Below are 19,080 nucleotides of genomic sequence, written 5' to 3' on the forward strand. Positions count from 1 at the left end.
AGGAGCCTGGGGAAGGCGAAAAGAGCCTCCCCCGCCCCCCCCCCCCGGAGGCTTCAGGGACCATCCAGAGGCTTCCCTGAAGCCTTCAGAATGCTTAAAATGACCCTCCGACCAAACCGGAAGTGACTTCCAGTTTGCTCGGAGGGTCGTTTTAAGCGCTCTGAAGGCTTCAGGGACGGTCCGGAGGCTTCCCTGATGCCTTCGGAGCGTTTAAAACGAGCCTCCGAGCAAACCGTCGTTTTAAACGTTTCGTAGGCTTCGGAGGGTCATTTTAAGCACTCTGAAGGCTTCAGGGAAGCCTCCAGACGGTCCCTGAAGCCTCTGGAGTGCCTCCGGGGGGGGCGGGGGAGGCACTTTTTGCCCTCCCCAGGCTCCTATAAAGCCTCTGGAGCCTGGGGAGGGTGAAAAAATGGCTTTTAAAAGTGGTGAACTCAGCTGGCCAGCGCACACATGCGTGCTGGCCAGCTGACAGGGCAGCACCTCGTGTGCCCCGACAAATGGCTCCAGGTGCCACCTATGGCACGCTTGCCATAAGTTCGCCATCACTGCACTATATGCACCCCAGAAGGCAGACACAGTGACAGAAAAATCATCCTTCCTCGGCTCCATCCAGGGGTGGGTTCCTGCCAGTTCTAACCTCTTCTATAGAAGAGGTTCCACAAATCTACAGTGCCGTTTAGAACCGGTTCCAGCTCCCTCCCCCCGCCCGTCCGCACATCATCAAGATGAAGAGCGAGAGGAGGAATTCTGGGAGTTGAAGTCCACAAGTCTTAAAGCTGTCAAGTTTGAACACCCCTGGGGTTTTTTTTCTAAAGGGTTAGGGGTGCAAGGGTCTTGTAACTTGACAGCTTTAAGACTTGCAACTTCAATGCCAGAGTTTCTGAGCCAACATTTTGGTTGCTAAGCAAGAGCGTTGTTAAGTGAGTTTCACCACATTTTACAAGTTGGCCACTCCCATTCAGTCACATGGCTGGCAAGCCACTCCCACCTAGTCACATGGCCGGCAAGCCACTCCCACCCGGTCACATGGCCGGCAAGCCACTCCCACAAAGCAGGCCACACCTACAGAAGAGGTTCTAAAAAAATTTGAAACCCACCACGGGCTCCATCACAAGGTATTAGTTAATAGATGGGACATAAGGGATGCCTGCTCTATTTCAGGTTATGAGAAGGACAGAAGTGAAAAGCGCAGTTCCTTAAATAACCAAGCCTATGCCATAAGAGCTTAGTTGATGACAACTGGAAACCTGCATTCTACCCTAAAGTTTGCTGGTAACAGGCACAGTTCACATAGGGCACTCAACAGATCACAATACATCATGATTCGTCACGTGACGCGATTGCGTTTTACACCCGTGCCCTACAGCATCCTCACAACTGCTTACACAGCTGCGTTTGGAACTAACTGTAGCAGTTTTTTTACAACATTTTAAATTTACTAATCTATAATATAAAATGCAAAAGAAAATGGTAGGAAAATAAGGGAAGGAAAAGGGGAAGAGAAAAGGATAGGGCAGGGGTCAGCAACCAGCGGTCCTGGAGCCGCATGTGTCTCTTGCATCCCTCTGCTGTGGCTCCCTGTGGCTCAAAATACGCGTCACAACCGCCAATGTGTGATACCTGCCGGCACATGATTCTTTGAGCTTTTCGACCCCCAATAGGCCAACCATGGATAAATCCAAGAAAAGAAAAGTTTCAGAAAAAAAACAGAACATTTAATTCAACTACGTATGCTACATATGTGGCCGCTCGGGAAATAGTCAGGCGTGGGAAGGGTTTGGGGCTCCCGGTGTTTTCTTTTCTGTGGGAAACGGGTCCAAATGGCTCTTTGAGGGTTTAAGGTTGCCGACCCCTGGTGTAGGACAAAGGGGGAAAAGAAAGAAAAGCCATTGATTTCCAACTCCCTCTGGTGCAGTTGAATAAGATAATAGCATCAAATCTCAGCTTTTTTCACTTTTACGTAATAATATAATCTAGCCATTTCTATAGCAACAAACCTATCTGATCGGTAAAACCCAAAATCAAAGTTTCCTTTTTTTTCCCCACCTCAAGCACAAAGTCCAGAAGCGGTTTCCAAGTAGAACAAACGGTAGTTTTTGAGAAATGTTCAAGGTCAGCCAGATCTAAAGTGCACTGCCCTACTCCTCATTCAAGGGATGGAAATGTAAATTACCGTGATTCAAAAGCTGTTAGTGAATTAGTAAATGTCTTGCAGACTGTTAACATTTTGTCTGATTAGCTTGGGGTTATTTCTTACATATCACAATCACATGACATGAAATGTGTGGGCATCACCCCTGAAGACAGCCTCGGTCAAGCCAAATGGAGACGGCTTTGCCAACAGGTGGACCCTGCCATAACACGGGAATAACGCTAGGAAGAAGAAGTGCAGCCTAATTACACTGTTTCTTTTCAAAGGAAAGACCATATTGAGAAGTGGTGGTGGGGGAGTAAGAAATACAGGTAGCCCTTGACTTCCAACCGCAAACTGATCACAACAAATTTCTGTTGCTAAGTGAAACATGTGTTAAATGAGTTTTGTCCCATTTTATGACCTTTCTTGCCACAGTTGTTAAGTGAATCACTGCAGTTGTTTAGTTAGTACCGTGATTGTTAAGTGAACCTGGCTTCCCCATTAGATTTGGCTGTCAGAAGGTCACACAAGCTGATCACATGACCAAGGGGATACTACAACAGCTGTAAGTGTGAATAAGTCAGTTTTTTCAGTGCCGTTGTAACTTTGAACGGTCACTAAATGAACTGTTGCAAGTCGAGGACTAGCTGCAGAAACCAGAGAAATTAAAAGACATGAGATATAAAAGTGACAGTGACAGAACTGTGTATTTGTAAATTAGCTTTGTTTTCGCTTTATCCATACAATATTTCAATACTTTGTTCCTTAAGTGATCTCTTCACCAGCATCTTAAGAAATCCATCCAACAGCAGCTTTTTTGCTTGCGCTTCCTATCCTTTTCAACTCATTCACTGTTCCTTCGTATATTCATTTTGCAATATGGTCCTCATTCATTTTTTGTGATCATACACAAATCTCAATGAATTTCCTCCATCCTGGTCCGCCTTGAATTCAATCTGCTTCCACTCGTTCATCCTTGAACCTGTTTGTTTGTTTTAGTTCACACTTCTTCAATACTCTATTTCCATTGTATTCAGCTTACTTCAGCCTCTCAGCAACAGAATGCATTCAAACACTTCATTTTGCACTGGAAACATCCTGAAAGATTGAAGTTAATTGGTAAAGAAAATCCCAGTTGCCCATAGTGCCTTAAACCGTTGGCTAAACTTTAGTGTGTTATTCTCTTTAAAGCTTTACTCAGTTCCGCATCCTGCTGGGAGATTTTGACTTTACAGAGGTTGAAGAAGCTAACAGAATCTTAGGACCCGTTTATTTCACTTCATTTGTGTTCTTTATGCTCTTCATTCTTTTGGTACGTAATTTTTTTTTTGTTCCTTGATATTTTTGTTGCTGGTCATCTTTTCAAATGGAAGTTTATTTTGCATTATTATTTTTCAGTACAGCTAATACGAATTTTATGCTATGTATCTGTGTACCAGAAGAACAAAAAAAAGGACTAAATCTCACCAGAAGCTTGTACCTTCCAAATCCTTACACTGGTAATGGGAGAATCTCACTGCTGTATTACTATACTAAAAAGTGGGCAGGTTTCACAAACATCAAATCGAAAAGGTGTAGATTCTATGCTTCTCTGCCAGGTCTAGGACAGCTTGCCATGGCCAGCTCACTGTGGTCAACTTGCCACAGCTATCGCCATGGCCAACTCGCTGTGGCCAACTCACTGTGGCCAACTTGCCACGGCTATCGCCATGGCCAACTCACTGTGGTCAACTCACTGTGGTCAACTTGCCACAGCTATCGCCATGGCCAACTCACTGTGGTCAACTCACTGTGGTCAACTTGCCACAGCTATCGCCATGGCCAACTCGCTGTGGCCAACTCACTGTGGCCAACTTGCCACGGCTATCGCCATGGCCAACTCGCCGTGGCCAACTTGCCACGGCTATCTCGCCATGGCCAACTCACTGTGGTCAACTTGCCACGGCTATCTCGCCATGGCCAACTCACTGTGGCCAACTCACTGGTCAACTTGCCACGGCTATCTTGCCATGGCCAACTCACTGTGGCCAACTCACTGGTCAACTTGCCACGGCTATCTCGCCATGGCCAACTCGCTGTGGCCAATTTGGCATGGGACAATTTGCCACGGAACAAGAGTTACACGAATAACGAAGAAGTGGTGGAATATAATCATTAAAGAAAGGATGCCAAAGGAGGGACAGAATGAAATGTGAATGACAAAAAATAAAATAATTATGTAATTATTTTAAATAATTAAATTTAATTTTTGAATTGCCCTGTGCCAAGCTGTCCCACGGTGAGTTGCTCATGGACAGTGGTGTATTAACCATTAAGCAGACTAAGCATGTGCACCAGGCCCAAGGGGGCACCACAAAGTTGAGAAAGAAAGAAAAAAAACCAATGAAGATTTGTACAGTATGTACAAAAGAGGGGGGCACCAAGATTTGTCAGTGCTTAGGGCACCAGTAAGCCTTAATCCGCCACTGTCCATGGAGAGTTGTCCTAATGGTGAATTGGCCATGGCAAGTTCGCTGTGTCGAGTTGTCCCATTCCACCTCTGTCTAATAACCTGCCAGAGCCTGTCAAAATCAAAACCCATACAGTTCACATTGGGCATACATGGAATGCTGGCTCACAGGTAACCTGTGCTAGTAATGAAGTGACGAAGCTGCTTCTTTTTCTGATTATATAAATAGACATTAATACAAGTGGCAATGTAATATCTACTTTTCATATCAAAATAAATGAAACTTAAGGGTGTGCCCTGCTATATTTCCTTCTGCATTGTTCACATGCCACATAAATGGCTTCATTTTTGTTTTTTTTCTAATGACCAATGATAAACATGCAAAATCAACTTAAAGGGACCAGAAAAAATTTGTTTAATATCTGCAGTTGCCAAAGTTACTGTATTTTTTGGAGTATAAGACTCACTTTTTCCCTCAAAAAAAAGAGTGAAAATCTGGGTGCATCTTATACACTGAATACAGCATTTTTGGCCTCCTGAAACCCCTCCCACTTCACAAAAATGAACGTGCAGACGATTGGGAGGCCTGCAAAGTGCTTCTGGGGGCTGGGGAGGGCAAAAACGAGTGAAAAATGGGCCGGTTTTTTGCTCATTTGGGGGGGCGGTCCCAAGGAGCACTCTACAAGCCTCCTAAAGGCTATGCAAGCCCCTTTTTTGTCAAAAACATGGGCCCATTTTTGCAAAAAAATGGGCCATTTTTTGCTCGTTTTTGCTCCCACCAGCTCCCAGGAACACTTTGCAGGCCTCTCAAACTCTCTGCATGCCCTGTTTTTCACAAAAAATGAGGCATGCATAGCGTTTGGGAGGTCTGCAGAGTGCAAAATCCTTTTTTTTTTTTAAATGTACCTCTTCAAAATCTTGGTGCGCCTTATACTCCGGTGTGTCTTATATTCTGAAAAATACGGTAATTGCTATTGAGAAATTACTTGTTTTAGTACTGAGATTCTTAAAAACAGGAAGTCAGCATTTTTGTTTGTTTTTTAAAAAATATTTCTAAAGTGCTTTTCTTAAACAGAACATGTTTTTGGCCATAATCAACGACACATATTCAGAAGTCAAAACTGATATGATACAGCAGAAGTCAGAAATGGAACTTTTGGATCTTCTTAAAAAGGTAGTCTCACCCTTGGATTGTCATGGTTTAACACCATATTATCTAATTGTTTTCACGATTATTTATTCAAATGACTCAAGGTAGCGAATATATCCAACACAGCCTCTTCCTTCTATTTTCCCCACAACGACAACTCTGTGAGATGACTTGGGCTGAGAGAGAACGACTGGCCAAAATTACCCAGCTGGACTAGAGTCTCCTGGTGACTGGTTCAAGATCCCGCACCTGGCTTTGAGGGCTGAGAAGGGACTTAAACTCATTAGTGTTTAGAGTGTTGACTTAATTAAAATCAGGGCTTGTGATGTTTGGTGCCCATCATAGAACAGTCTATCTACTTGTTTGGTCTGTTGTAACAAACGGATTATAATTCCATTTTTTGACTAAATTGGAGTAATACCCTGAGCAAGATAATTGATCTGAGAAATTTAAATAACGGAATAAGATGACAAGAGAGTTGTTTCCATGTACTAATGAGGTGTGTGGAGGAAAATAGAAGCTCATCTGACAATCAGCTATCATACCTCTATATATAACAGAGTCTGGATATGATTTATAACAGTGTTTTTCAAAGTTGTCAACTTTAAGATGTGTAGACTTTAATTCCCAGAATTCCCCAGCTGGCTGGGGATTTAGAAATTTTAAGGATAAGTAAATCAGTTATTTTAACAAATACTTATAAATCAACAAAGGCTATGGAAATGGATCCAGGCAACTCATACAGATACTGTACTTAAGACCTCACACTTCTATGTAAACATCTCACACAGTAAACCTACGAGGTAACATATTGTTTGAAAAGGGGGATTTTGTCGATCAAAGCAAAAACCACCCAAAATGGGTAGAAAATTGGGGGGGGGGAATCACCTCATTTACACTATGCAAGTCTGCAATTGCTAGGCCACTCACTTCTGTTTGAAACCCCAAGGCGCTTCACTGCATTGCTTGCCTAACAATTGTATCTACATTGCTCTCCTTTTTCAGGGATACACCAAAGCCATGGTGAAATTAAAATTGAAAAAAACACCAGTCGATGACATTTCAGAGAGTCTGCGCCATTGTGGAGGCAAATTAAATTTTGATGAACTGCGGCAGAACCTAAAGGGGTAGGTTTGCACAGTTTCTTCTTCTTTCGTACAAAGACTAAATAACAAGCAAATGACCACATGGTTGCTTTTAGAAGAACCACTGTTTTCCACAGCTCCAAAATGGAGTAAAGAAATGGTAAGCCAAGGAATTTGATAAGAAAAAAGAAAGAAAATGCAATTAATTCTGCTTTACCATACAGTTGTTTGCAATTTCTCTCCATATCTTTCTGTCCTCGCAAACTAGTCTTTGTAGCATATCCATTCCTTTTGGTTTAATTTCTCACGTTTCATTTTCAGATTCTCGTCGTTTCTTTTAAATCATGGGGTTTTTTGTCTTTCCTTTCCTCTCAGCATATTTACCTCCCTTTATGTTTGTGATTGGATCCTTATTTACTCTTTCCATAAACCAGTTTATCTCAATGAACTTCTTTGTATCATTTGCGTATGAAAATGTATGTCCATTCTTCTAATCACAAGTATTTCTTATAGGTGTCCATAAAACATACGTACTTTATTTCCATCCTATATCACTCTTATCTCAATTAAATAAGTTACAAGAAAGGGTCTGTCTTGTATATTTACTGGATTAAAGTAAAGATGTGATTACTCCACAATAGTAATTTTTCAGGGCATACTTTTATACAGAGTAACACTTCTGGTTGCATTTAGTGACTCTGCTAATTGTATGACAATTTTACAAAACAGTAATTAATTAAGTTGCTGGATACCGAATGCCTCTGTGATGGCTCCTTATTTATTCCTACCACAAGAAAATATTTTTTATTGAGACATTTAAAGCAACCATATTTAAAAACCTAGGTTTTACTTCCAGAAAGGGACGTACGGATGCTGAGATTGAAGCCATCTTTACAAAGTATGACCAAGATGGAGATCAAGAATTGACGGAGTTGGAGCATCAGCAAATGAGAGATGATTTGGAGAAAGAGAGGGTGAGCTTTACATTGGATGGCATGATTGTATTCTTGAAAAAAAAAAGGCAGGAAGGGATTATTTGTTAGCCTGAACTACAATTGTATCAGAAATAAATCTTCATGGCTAGGAATGCAGTACAAAATTCTGGAATTGTATTTCTTTGGAAATTTACTTTTTGATTTCAGAGAAGCATTTTTTCCTAGTTCTGTTTACTAAGTTTGTACAATCTCATTTTATTGCTAATGAAGATCTCTGGCTGCTGAGTGTTGGATGACCGGGCAACAAAATAGCGTACAGATAATCCTCGACTTATGACCACAATGGAGCCCAAAATTTCTGTTGTTAAGTGAGACATTTTGTTAAGTGAGTTTTGCCCCATTTTACGGCCTTGCTTGCCACAACTGTTAAGGGAATAACTACAGTTGATAAGTTGGTAACCTGGTTGTTAAGTGAAACTGGCTCCCCATTGAAGGTTGCAAGATATGACCTTGGGACACAGCATTGGTCATAAGTATGAACCATTTGCCGAGCCTCTGAATTTTGATTACATGATCATGGGGATACTTTAAAGGTCGTAACTGTGAAAAATGGTAATAAGTCACTTTTTTCAGGGTCGTCGTAACTTTGAATGGTCGCTAAATGAACTGTTGTAAGTCGAGGACTACCTGTATTAGGCTTGGATAGGAAATTTTTTGTTCGTCCTGCATTTGGGCACTCTCCTATTATCTTGAAAGAACCACAAAACTATTCTCAGTTGGTCAAGCAGGTTTCCATCGCCTGCAAATATGACCCACTGATTGTGGGAGTAAGGAAGAGTCAAATCCTAACAGTTGTGTTTGCTTCCACTAAGGAGGACTTAGAGCTAGACAGAAGTTCTCTAAACCGTCCACTCAGTGGCCGTAGCTTTCCACGAAGCCTCGATGATTCGGAAGAAGATGATGACGACGACAGTGGACACAGCTCCAGAAGAAGAGGCAGCAGCTCAAGTGGTGTCTCCTATGAAGAGTTTCAAGTGTTTGTGTTACAGGTTTTTTTTTTCCCTGTCAAATCCCACTTTATTAATTCTAAAATACGGAATTATGATATGATTTGTAATACCTAACTCTCTTTCCATACAAATCTGCTTTCCAATTGTACCCCGACTGAAAACAGCTCCCCGGAGTAGACCTAAGTGTCAGGGTTCCATGTAACAGACCCAAGGCAATCACGAATCTGAGCTCTGGTGGTTTCTCAAAGCATCGATTTATTAGGATTGTCATATTGGCACATCTGGGGAAACCCAACTCTGAAGGGCTTGAGGTTCCCCTTCCCCCCCAATCAAAATCCAAATTCTTGCCCCCATGTCACATATCCACCACATCGTCCAATCAGATCACAGTCCCATCTTCAGCGGGCTTTGGTCTACTTCTCTCCAACACCTGGTTGGCTCCCACAGGAAAGAATGTTATTTTGGCTACACATCCCCCAAGTATCTCTACCTCCCTCCTCCCATTCCCACAGCTCCAACTAGCCTTGCTGCGGCAGCCCTAACGATGCTCCCCAAATGGCTTCAGGGCTGACACTAAGGCTACTTCAGAAATTCTTATCCAAGAGTCCACTAGACTTAGTCGGTATGGATATCCCTCAGAAAAGTAGTAGATGAAAAGTTTATTGTAACTATCTTTGGGATAGATATTTAAAAGAGAACCTGTTGTTCATACTGTTCTTGAAACCATAACTGTATCAAAATGCATTTTGTTTTCAGTTTGGTCCGCCGAGTGGATCGCATGGAACATTCCATAGGCAGCATTGTATCCAAGATTGATGCTGTCATAGTCAAGCTGGAAACTATGGAGAGAGTTAAACTGAAGAGAAAAGAGGTCTTGAGCAGGCTGCTTGATGGAGTTGCAGAGGTAAACTTGCTTACACTGGCTAAATACTCAGTATTTTGCAAAGGTTACTGTTTTATATTTAATTTCTTCAGTTGAAAGGACGTCGCTAATTGATCATGTGCCATATAGCAATTGTCAACTCTTAGCGAGCAACATAGATAGATTTTTGTTATAACAATCTGTCTTTAACTTGCTCTTTCTAGTCCAACCCCCTGCCTAGGCAGGAAATCCTATAGCATTTCAGACAAATGGTTATCCAGTGTCTTAAAAACTTCCAGTATTATATTATATGTTGTACTATGAATTATCATCTATAATTCCTAGCAAGTTATTTGGTCAGAGTTATACCATTCTGATTACAGATAGTTCTCGACTTAGAACTGCTCCTCACACAACTGTTACAGCATCCCCGGGTCACACGCTCAAAATTTGGGCATTTAATAACTGACGTGTATTTACAACAGTCGCAGCATCCTGGGATCATAAGATTGCCATTTGCAACCTTCCCAGGTGGCATCCAACAGACAAAATCAACGGGCAAAGCTGGATTCTCTCGATGATTACATGATTCACTTAACACAGGGGTGTCCAAACTTGGGAACTTTTAAGACTTGTGGACTTCAATTCCCAGAATTCCCCAGCCAGCATGGCTGGCTGGGGAATTCTGGGAGTTGAAGTCCACAAGTCTTAAAGTTCTCAAGTTTGGACCCCCCTGACTTAACACCTCTCTTGACCACCATAGCTAAAAAGGTCATATAATCGGGCTCAATTCACTTAGCAACTACCATGCATAGCAATAGAAATCCTGGTCCCAATTGTAAGTTGAGCACTACCTGTTACTATTAAAAGATAATTCAGAAATGTGTTTATTTCTTTGTGCTAAAAGAGAGTTTAGCTATTTGAGCATGATCAGAGAGTATTGTGGTATTCCTGCTTAGGATGAAAGGCTGGGTTGTGAGAATGAAGCGCACAGAGATCAGATGGAGAGGCTTGTACGAGAAGAACTGGAACACTGGGAATCTGACGACGTTGCTTCCCAAGTAAGCCAACGATTGGGAACCCCGATGGGATTCAACAGCCACGGACGGACCAGGAATCCGCGCCCTTCTTCCTCACAGTCCACAGAAGGCATTGATGGAGGAGGGGGAAGGGGAGGGGCAAAGGAAGGGGGAGGGGGAAAGGAAGGGGGAGGGGGAAAGGAAGGGGGAGGGGGAGGAAATAGAGGGAGCAACAACCATGTCTAGTAGCACTTGTATTTGCTCAAAATATTTTCCACAAATCATGAGTTAGCTAATGACAAGAAGCCTCGGGACAGGGCTGTGATTTTATAGAGCAGGGGTGTCAAACTTGATTTCATTGAGGCTCACATCAGGGTTGTGTTTGACCTTGGGGGGCTGGGTGGGGCATGGCCATGGTGGGTATGGCCATCTCAATGACACTTGTGTTGGTGGCCCAAGAAGGGCTGGGGGGATCCACTTTTGCTAGTAGTTTGTTTTGCTAGCACTCTGCCAGAGAAAATAGAGCTTGGGCGGGGGGCACACGGACCCCTTGGCTCCATTTTCAGCTGTGATGGCTTCCTGAAGCCTTCTGCCAGTGAAAAGGGCCACTGTGCGCCGCCCTCTTGAGTTTCGTTTTCACTGGTAGAGGCACCGTGGACCAGACCTTGGCTGTTTCCAGGGCGGCCCCCCACGGGCCTTGAGTTTGACATCCCTGTTATAGAGTATGCTATAGGAAACCATCATGTTGCTATCTGATCTGGTTTTTAAAAACCAGAGCTGCTTGTTTTAAATGCCCTTGGTTTTCTTTCCAACTCCTTTCATTAGAAAGATGCACATTTCTCTACTTGTTAGGAGAAAATAGGTAAGCTAGTAAATTTATTTCCCAGTTCTAGAACTTAAGGTAACCATTACCTGGCAGTAAGACATATTGGAACCAGAGGCATACTTCTAAAAAAATGTGCATAAAATACACTATACGTAGCTGTTTCATACGGAGTATTCAAGTCTATATGATTTTCTTCTGACGCTCTTCCTTTTTTAGTTGAAACAGGTAGTCTATAATACATTCGCTGCAAAATAATACATACAGAAGTAATATCTGTGTTTGGCTGCATGAATTAGCTTATCGTTATTTCAATATGGTAGATTTGTCTTTTAATCTTTAAGATTTAAGCTTACCAAAAAGGAATTGCTATTTTGATAAAGACTATTTTATATGGTTGTTGGGAGGATAACCTTCATTATTCTCAAAGCCCCTTTGAGAAAAAAATGTACGACACAATTTAGCAACGTTAAGCATCTCGCAGATGAAAATGCATGATTATAGGAAAAGTTTTTCCCATAATAGGATATTGTTCTAAAAGGGCCACATATAATTGTCCCTGTGAAATTATGTACTGGAAAAAACATTCTCCGGAGCATAATCTTCATAAGACCATAAAAGAGAGATCTGATTAAATATATTCCGAAAGCATTTATGAAAATAATTTCTGTAAAAAATAAATCAATAAACACACTGCTAAATGAGCTGTTCTAACAGAAAACTAGACAGCACAACAAACAGCATTTAATGGGGAGCTTTTGAAAGGTTTATATTCTTGTATTTCATTGCATGTAAGTCAAAACCAGAGAGGTTGGGGGAATGGTATACAAGTGCAGGTCAGATTGAGATGTAGAAGAATCGCATGTAACATATTTCAAAATATAACATGTATATATGATGCATATCTGGCCAACGGATTGCTTCTGGCAGGGTGGATCAGATATGTTCTATACCAGCGGTCTCCAAATTTGGCAATTTTAAGGTTTCTGGGCTTCAACTCCCAGAATTTTGGGAATTGAAGTCCACAAGCCTTAAAGTTGCTAATTTTGGAGACCCCTGTTTTATACTGTAGATGCTTCATCTTATGTTGTTCTGATGTTCATGGCAGGAAGGGAAAGAACACTCCTTGTGTTACTCAAAACATGCCAAGCTAAGCTTTGCAAAACACTTGTAACCTTAACTTCTGAAATCACCCATGCTTTGGGTATTGAGGTAGAGTGGGAAATTGTTCACACGGCTTACTATGCTTGATTTTAAATTATATCTTCTTGTTCTTTTTCACAACCTTCACAACAATAGAGTTTCACATAAAGGAGTACTGTGGAAACCAAAGGTTTGCATTCATATGGTAATAGCTTACATTTCTGTAACATGTTGTTACTTCATAACAAACTTCATTTTGAAGTGCATTAAGATTTCATGGGATAGCCATGCGTGTTGACAATGTACACATACATTTAAAGTATGACAGCAAAGAAGCTTGAGTATCTGCTATTTTGCACACTGTGTATATATATATATACTTCCAAAGTGCCAATATATTTCTAGGATAATGTTGCCTTAGAAAAGAATATAAACGTTAATTTTGAACATTTCACATAATGGTAAAAATGTACCAATGAACAACTTCCTGACCAATAAAAGATTGTGTGTGTTTTGAAGTTGTGAGTGGTTAAAAAAGGGGGGAAGTGAGCTTTGCATCAATTTCAAAGGAAGGGGATTTTTTTTTCTCTGCTCTTAAGTGCCATCCAACTAATTGTTTGTGAAATAAAACCAAAGATTTATAATATGTATTTTTATTTGCTTTAATATTTCTGATTATAGGGCTTTGTATTTCCCTGATTACAATCTAAATCATGACTTTCTTTCTACGGTCATTATGGGAAGCTACACAGAAACATTAAATGAAAATGGATATTACTAGTGCTCTCTCTTTTAGATCTTTTAACCCACAAAAAGACAGTGAAGTTGGTTGAAAGCTTGTAAACCACATACCTGGTCATAGGCACCAGATCGGCAGATTAAAGGTTGTTTGTGTCTTCCATGGATACTTGGTCACACGGATTAAAAATAAGAAAATTCTTTTTCTAATTCTGTCACATCAATTTAGTTATTTATTAAAAAATGTTACTGACATAAGATTGTGTGCAGGTAGTCCTCAACTTAACACCATTCGTTTAATGACCATTTGAAGTTGCAACAGCACTGAAAAAGTTACTTATGGCCGCCTTTCATACTGTCGCCTTTCGCAGCATTGTAGAGGTCATGTCATCAAAATTCAGATGCTTGGTAACTGGCTTGTATTTATGGTGGTTGCAGTGTCCTGGGATCCTGTGATCACCTTTTGCGACCTGACAAGCAAAGTCAATGGGAAAGCCAGATTCACTTAACAGCTGTATTACTAACTTAACAACTGCAGTGATTCATGTAACAATTGTGGCAAGAAAGGTCACAAGTGGTGGGGAAACTCACTTAACAACTGTTTTGCTTAGCAGTGGAAATTTTGGGCAGAGTTGTGGCTGTAAGTCGAAGACTCTGCATAGGAATGTATTCTAAATATAATCAAGCTGCCTACATAATACAGTAAACATCTTGTATTTCAAGTTTGGAACAAAACAATTTCATCTGAAACACTCCTGCGTATCATGGAAATACCTTCCATAAAGACCCAAGAATGGCTTTCAGTTTTCCTTATTCCATTGAAATAAAGCTTAAATGTTTTGACTCTTTAAGCCATACAGAATAGGGACAAAATTCTTCTCCTCTGGGAATTTTTTTGTCTAATTTTCACCCAAGTTTATTAACACTCTTAGCTCATTAAATAAAGTGTTTACCAAAATAGCATGATCTCTTTTATCAGCACTCTTTCAATTAGCACTTAATAGGTTAGACATCAGCAAGATGTTTTACTTGGAAATTCGGGGTGGAAGAAGCAGACCAGCCAGATGAACTCAGCTTACATTACAGTTTAAAATTAAAATTTAATCATTAATTAAATCACAGCCCGAGCTAAATTAACAAATTTAATGAAAACCTAGCCCTGCACAATAAAAAAAAGAGCAAAATCTGCTCATTGAGCATTTAAAACAACAGTTTTTTTACTCTTCGCATCATAAAAGGCCAGACACACACCAAACTTTGAGCAGAAAAAGCAGAATTAATCAATCCAGGTCAACGTAGAGGCTTTGCATTTTAAAATGCATCCTATCAGCAAAGCACAAAGGAACATTAAAAACAAACCTTTTTAAAAAACCACAATTTTATTTTGAAGCTCAGAGCCCAGACCAAAACTTATTGCTTCAAGGTCTGAATATTCTGTAAAATACTTTACACATCCCTAATTCATTGACAGTACTATTATAGAACTTGTCTTCACATTTCATTTACTACAAAGTAATAACTTGATACCTCATTTTAAGAGACACACATCTTTATGACATCCTCTGTAGTTGAGACAATCTAATTATCTTCAGTTATCTCACTGTCACATGGAATTTTTCCTTTCCAATATAAATCTTAATACAGAGAATCTGTAGTGCCTCGTTAATTATACCAGCAATACAGTCAGGAGCCAGGATCTGCCCTGTTCTTATTGGCCAATTAAGTTGTTATGGGGATACCACTTTCCCATCCAGTTGTGTGGATTGACTTCTATGTCCATTTTTTCTTGGACTGCAAGAGATCTGATATCTGGCTTGTGCAGTATAGATACCTCAGATAGAATTTTGAAGGGCTTCATATTCTCTTTTATTTTTCACCCAAAATGATTGGCTTAAACTGGCCCTCAGTTTGAAGACAATAGCTGTACAACAATTGCAATTCCATAATTATTACAAAATATGAATCAACAAGGTGTTTCAAGAACTGTATACCATATGTTACAAGAACTAAATGTTTATTATAAAAGTACAATGCTGTGTTAAATAAGGATAGTCTCTTGCTAAGTATACTTCTTCAGAAATTTCAATCTCAGATATGCAAGTGTGAGAAAAATTATAGTCATACATATAAGTGCAACGTGATTCTGCCACAAGTCCCAAGCAGTTGTGCCAATGCCTTGCATTTCCAAATAGTCTTCTCCAGTGCATCTAAAAACATGGGTTAAAATTTTTTGTATTAGGACAATGCAAATTCTTAATTTACTTCTTTATGTAAATTCATACAGACAGTCTGCTTACTCCCATAATACAGCCAGCCCATGATTTTTGAACCTTTTTCATGACAGTCATCAAGCAAACACTGCGGTCATAAGGTGAATGCCACAGTCATTGTTTGCTATGGCATGTTGTGGCTGAAAACTAGAGATGAATAGCAAGTTTTGGGCAAAAATATATTGTAAAATTTTAAATTTTGGTGAATAACAATGAAATATGCTAAGAATGCTTCTCCGGTTGTTTTCATGTGTGTTTTCTTTGCTTTTCTGGAAGCCCCTGTAGAAGTGTGGTGCATATACACCTTCAGAGTCAATTGTAAAAAATATAAACCTACACAAGGATGCAACAAATTTAATGCCCCATGAACGATACTTCGCTCAATATGCTCTGCAAGCCACCCTTCCAAACGTTTTGCCCCGTCAAGTTGGCAACATTCCATATCTTATTCACTAGCAAGTCCTGAATATTTTTATGTAATAAACATCTCCTTAAAAAAAAAACAGCATGAGTAATAATTAAAGAAACCTGGGCACTGTTGTTTGTTTGTTTTACTTTTCTAGATGGTTCAACAGTTTGCCATGTGACAGATGCTTACACTGTAAACGCAGAAGTAGAAACACATGTTGCGTTGACCCCTTCTGGGGTTTCATTGCAAAATCTGAGTCCAGTAAATTCGTTGATTTGTAAAGCCTTTGAAAAACAGACAGATAATGGAATTACTTGCTTATATTATCTGAAAGGTTTCCCATGCAGTTGGACCTAAAAGGCAACAAAATGACAGGAATGAGAGTGCTTTGCTAAAATTAAAGCAACATCAGAATTTTTAAGCCTTAATAAATAGGGAGAAATGGATGCCCTATTATGTTGATGTTCTAAATAAATTATTCTGCTCTCTCATGCAGTATCCAGTTCAAATTTACCAGTCTGTAACAATTTTTGGATGACCTGTATAAGTCACATGTACAAAATAGATAAGGACCCATAGCTTTAGCACTTCATATGCACCCACATAAGACTAGGCCATAAACTATGGTTTACAAGCTAGAATGTTTCATACAGCAAACCTAACCAAAGTTACATCAAATAAAGCCAGATGTTTTAATGTGTGGTGTGAATCATGACCCTGTGATCTATCCCTCTTTCTGAACCTCCTAAGAAGCACTGCAAATGGTAGATCCATTTGCATATTTAGTTGAAATCACAGACACTGCCCATTCAAACATTATAGAGTTGGAAGGGATCCTTTGAGGATTCTTGGCACATCACAAAACCCTGTGTACAACTACAGAAGAGGAAAGCGTGTTAGCTATGGTGGCAAAAAAATCAGAACCTGGTACCATCTTTTCCCATTACCAAATTGTATTAAAAGACATAAGCTTTTGTGAGCTACAGCTCATTTCATCATATTCATACAGTGACTAGGTTGATATAAGATTTAAATTGGAATAAAGTGATGGAAGGACAGGTTGGTTATGCAGATACAGGTTACCCCTAAGGCAGATTTCTGGTATCTTACATTTTTAATGTATTATAAGCCCATATTACTTTTTTTTTTGCCACTATGTGGGAGCTACTTATGTAGAATTTTTTCTTCTAAAGCTGAAATCACACAAAGTTCTCAAAATAAACCACTAGATGTCAACATGAGATTAGGAATTATTCAATTTTTCCGTTTGTAACTTCAAAATATTGCACTTTCTTGAACTTGGCTCTGGAGAAGAAGAACATTTTCTAAAGAGCTTCCATGAAAGTAGTTTTCTCACCACTATAGTACTTCATTTAATTATAAACATTAGGTTGCTTGAATACACAGCTGGTTCACAGGAAACAATAGAAATAGACCAAAGGATGTCTGTCAGGACAATGTGTGCAGTGCAGGACATATCCTACAATCCCTCAAATGGTTCTTTAGCTGATGTGCTAGAATTCCTTAGCAGGCAGAATAACAATGAATAATAAAAAGAATAAAAGCAGAATAACAGGCAGATTAACAATGTTTTCCCCAAAGGGGTGTCTTGTGCAAATGGGTAAAATGTGTGGTGGCGCCAGTGAAGAGGACAAGCAATAATTACAATAGAAAAAGTAATTGGTCTTCTAACACTTCTGCAAATGCTGCTTCTGAAAAGTGGGGTTTTGCTTCAAGAAAGTACACCCACCCACCCACTTCTCTTTTCAAAAAGGAACAGATCCTCCCCCATCCCGCTGTAAGCCAAATAAGAGAATATCCTTCTATCTCAAAGGTGGGGAACTGTGGCTCTTTATGACTTGTAGACTTCAACTCCCAGACTTCCTGAGCCAGCTTGGCCATAGTTCCCCATCCCTCTTCTAGCATATCATGTCTGTAGGAACAAGGACAACCTCTGGAGGGAAAGTGTTCAAATCCCAACATCTTTGGGGATGGCAGAGCTTCCATGAATCCCTGGGAACTGCTGGATGGTAGAAGCATGTAAGACAATAGCCTAACTCAGGATATTCCTAAACAGGAACACATCCACTTTAGCTCCAAGAGACCACATGAAGCCATGCCAAGGAAGAAAAGACCATTCTCCAGTCAATTCTACCAGTTTGATAGTTCTGGATGATGAGTTCTTTCACAAATAGCTAACAAATAAAACTAGTGATAATATTATTTACATTTAGGCCATAGCGAGGGATACTGAAGTATTCCAGCCACAATAATGAAGATGTAATGGTTGTGAGATTTACCAATACACCAGAAAAAACCTGCAAGAAAAAAAAGGGGTGAGGGAGAGACATCTGTTATGGCATAGAATTTTGTCCAGAGCTCCACAAAAGAATTTTGCATTTATATCCAGGATTCATTCCTCATCAGTCATTGCCACTGCATATATACAGTATACAGAATACGGGTAGATTTGTGACTTTCACGTTTCCTGAGAAGCAAAGTTCCTGCAATTTGTTTATTTATGATTGCTATTTTAGGCTCTTTTTCAAAAGAATATTGTCTTTGGAAACACACAAGCTCTCTCTTGACAGCAAATTGAAAGTCACTGGCCTTTCTGTACTAGCAGTTCATAGCGGTAGCTACTCATCCCTGACCTGTAAGAAAACAATCCAACATGAAATCCGCTGTCCCTGATGCTGGCTCTATTGTCTCTGGTCCTAATCATGCCTGATCGTTGGCCTTACTTCCAAATTACTTCCAAATTACTGGATGACAGAATTTAAGAGATTCTGTGCACCCCAAATATATCTTTGGAGGGTGGCAGAATAAAAGCGAAGAACTAACAACTAAAGCTGAGTTTTGCCTGTCTAACTCATAGATGGGAGATGAGGTAATGTCATGGGGACAGGGCAAAAAAGAGGCCATCAGGACACATTTATCCCATGATTCGGTGCAATCATGTAAACTTGAGTGCCTTCCATGATCCCCAACCTGTGTTATCTGAATGGGGAGATTAGTAGCAGGGAAGAATGGCAAACAAGTTATATTTCTAA

At 40.1% G+C, this 19,080-nt stretch overlaps 2 protein-coding genes across 2 annotated transcripts in view; one reads left to right on the forward strand and one right to left on the reverse strand.

Moving 5' to 3' along the window:
• PKD2 (polycystin 2, transient receptor potential cation channel) overlaps positions 1-11,817 on the forward strand; it is a gene marked incomplete at its 3' end in the record, with an annotated part of 37,090 nt that extends 25,273 nt beyond the window's left edge. Inside the window, exons 9-16 of the mRNA XM_081960322.1 lie at positions 3,326-3,446; positions 5,659-5,757; positions 6,739-6,860; positions 7,675-7,792; positions 8,626-8,789; positions 9,520-9,667; positions 10,585-10,803; positions 11,812-11,817. Of these exons, the coding sequence (XP_081816448.1) occupies positions 3,326-3,446; positions 5,659-5,757; positions 6,739-6,860; positions 7,675-7,792; positions 8,626-8,789; positions 9,520-9,667; positions 10,585-10,803; positions 11,812-11,817 (997 nt within the window). The remainder of the gene's footprint in view (positions 1-3,325; positions 3,447-5,658; positions 5,758-6,738; positions 6,861-7,674; positions 7,793-8,625; positions 8,790-9,519; positions 9,668-10,584; positions 10,804-11,811) is intronic.
• The window catches only part of LOC309395275 (broad substrate specificity ATP-binding cassette transporter ABCG2-like), a 29,392-nt gene continuing 21,174 nt past the window's right edge, over positions 10,863-19,080 (reverse strand). Inside the window, exons 13-15 of the mRNA XM_081959320.1 lie at positions 18,256-18,345; positions 16,217-16,311; positions 10,863-15,555 (exon numbers count right to left, since the gene is read on the reverse strand). Of these exons, the coding sequence (XP_081815446.1) occupies positions 15,408-15,555; positions 16,217-16,311; positions 18,256-18,345 (333 nt within the window). The 3' untranslated portion in view covers positions 10,863-15,407. The remainder of the gene's footprint in view (positions 15,556-16,216; positions 16,312-18,255; positions 18,346-19,080) is intronic.

This window comes from Natrix helvetica (assembly GCF_964273705.1).
Source record: "Natrix helvetica genome assembly, chromosome: 7".
NCBI lineage: Eukaryota > Metazoa > Chordata > Lepidosauria > Squamata > Natricidae > Natrix > Natrix helvetica.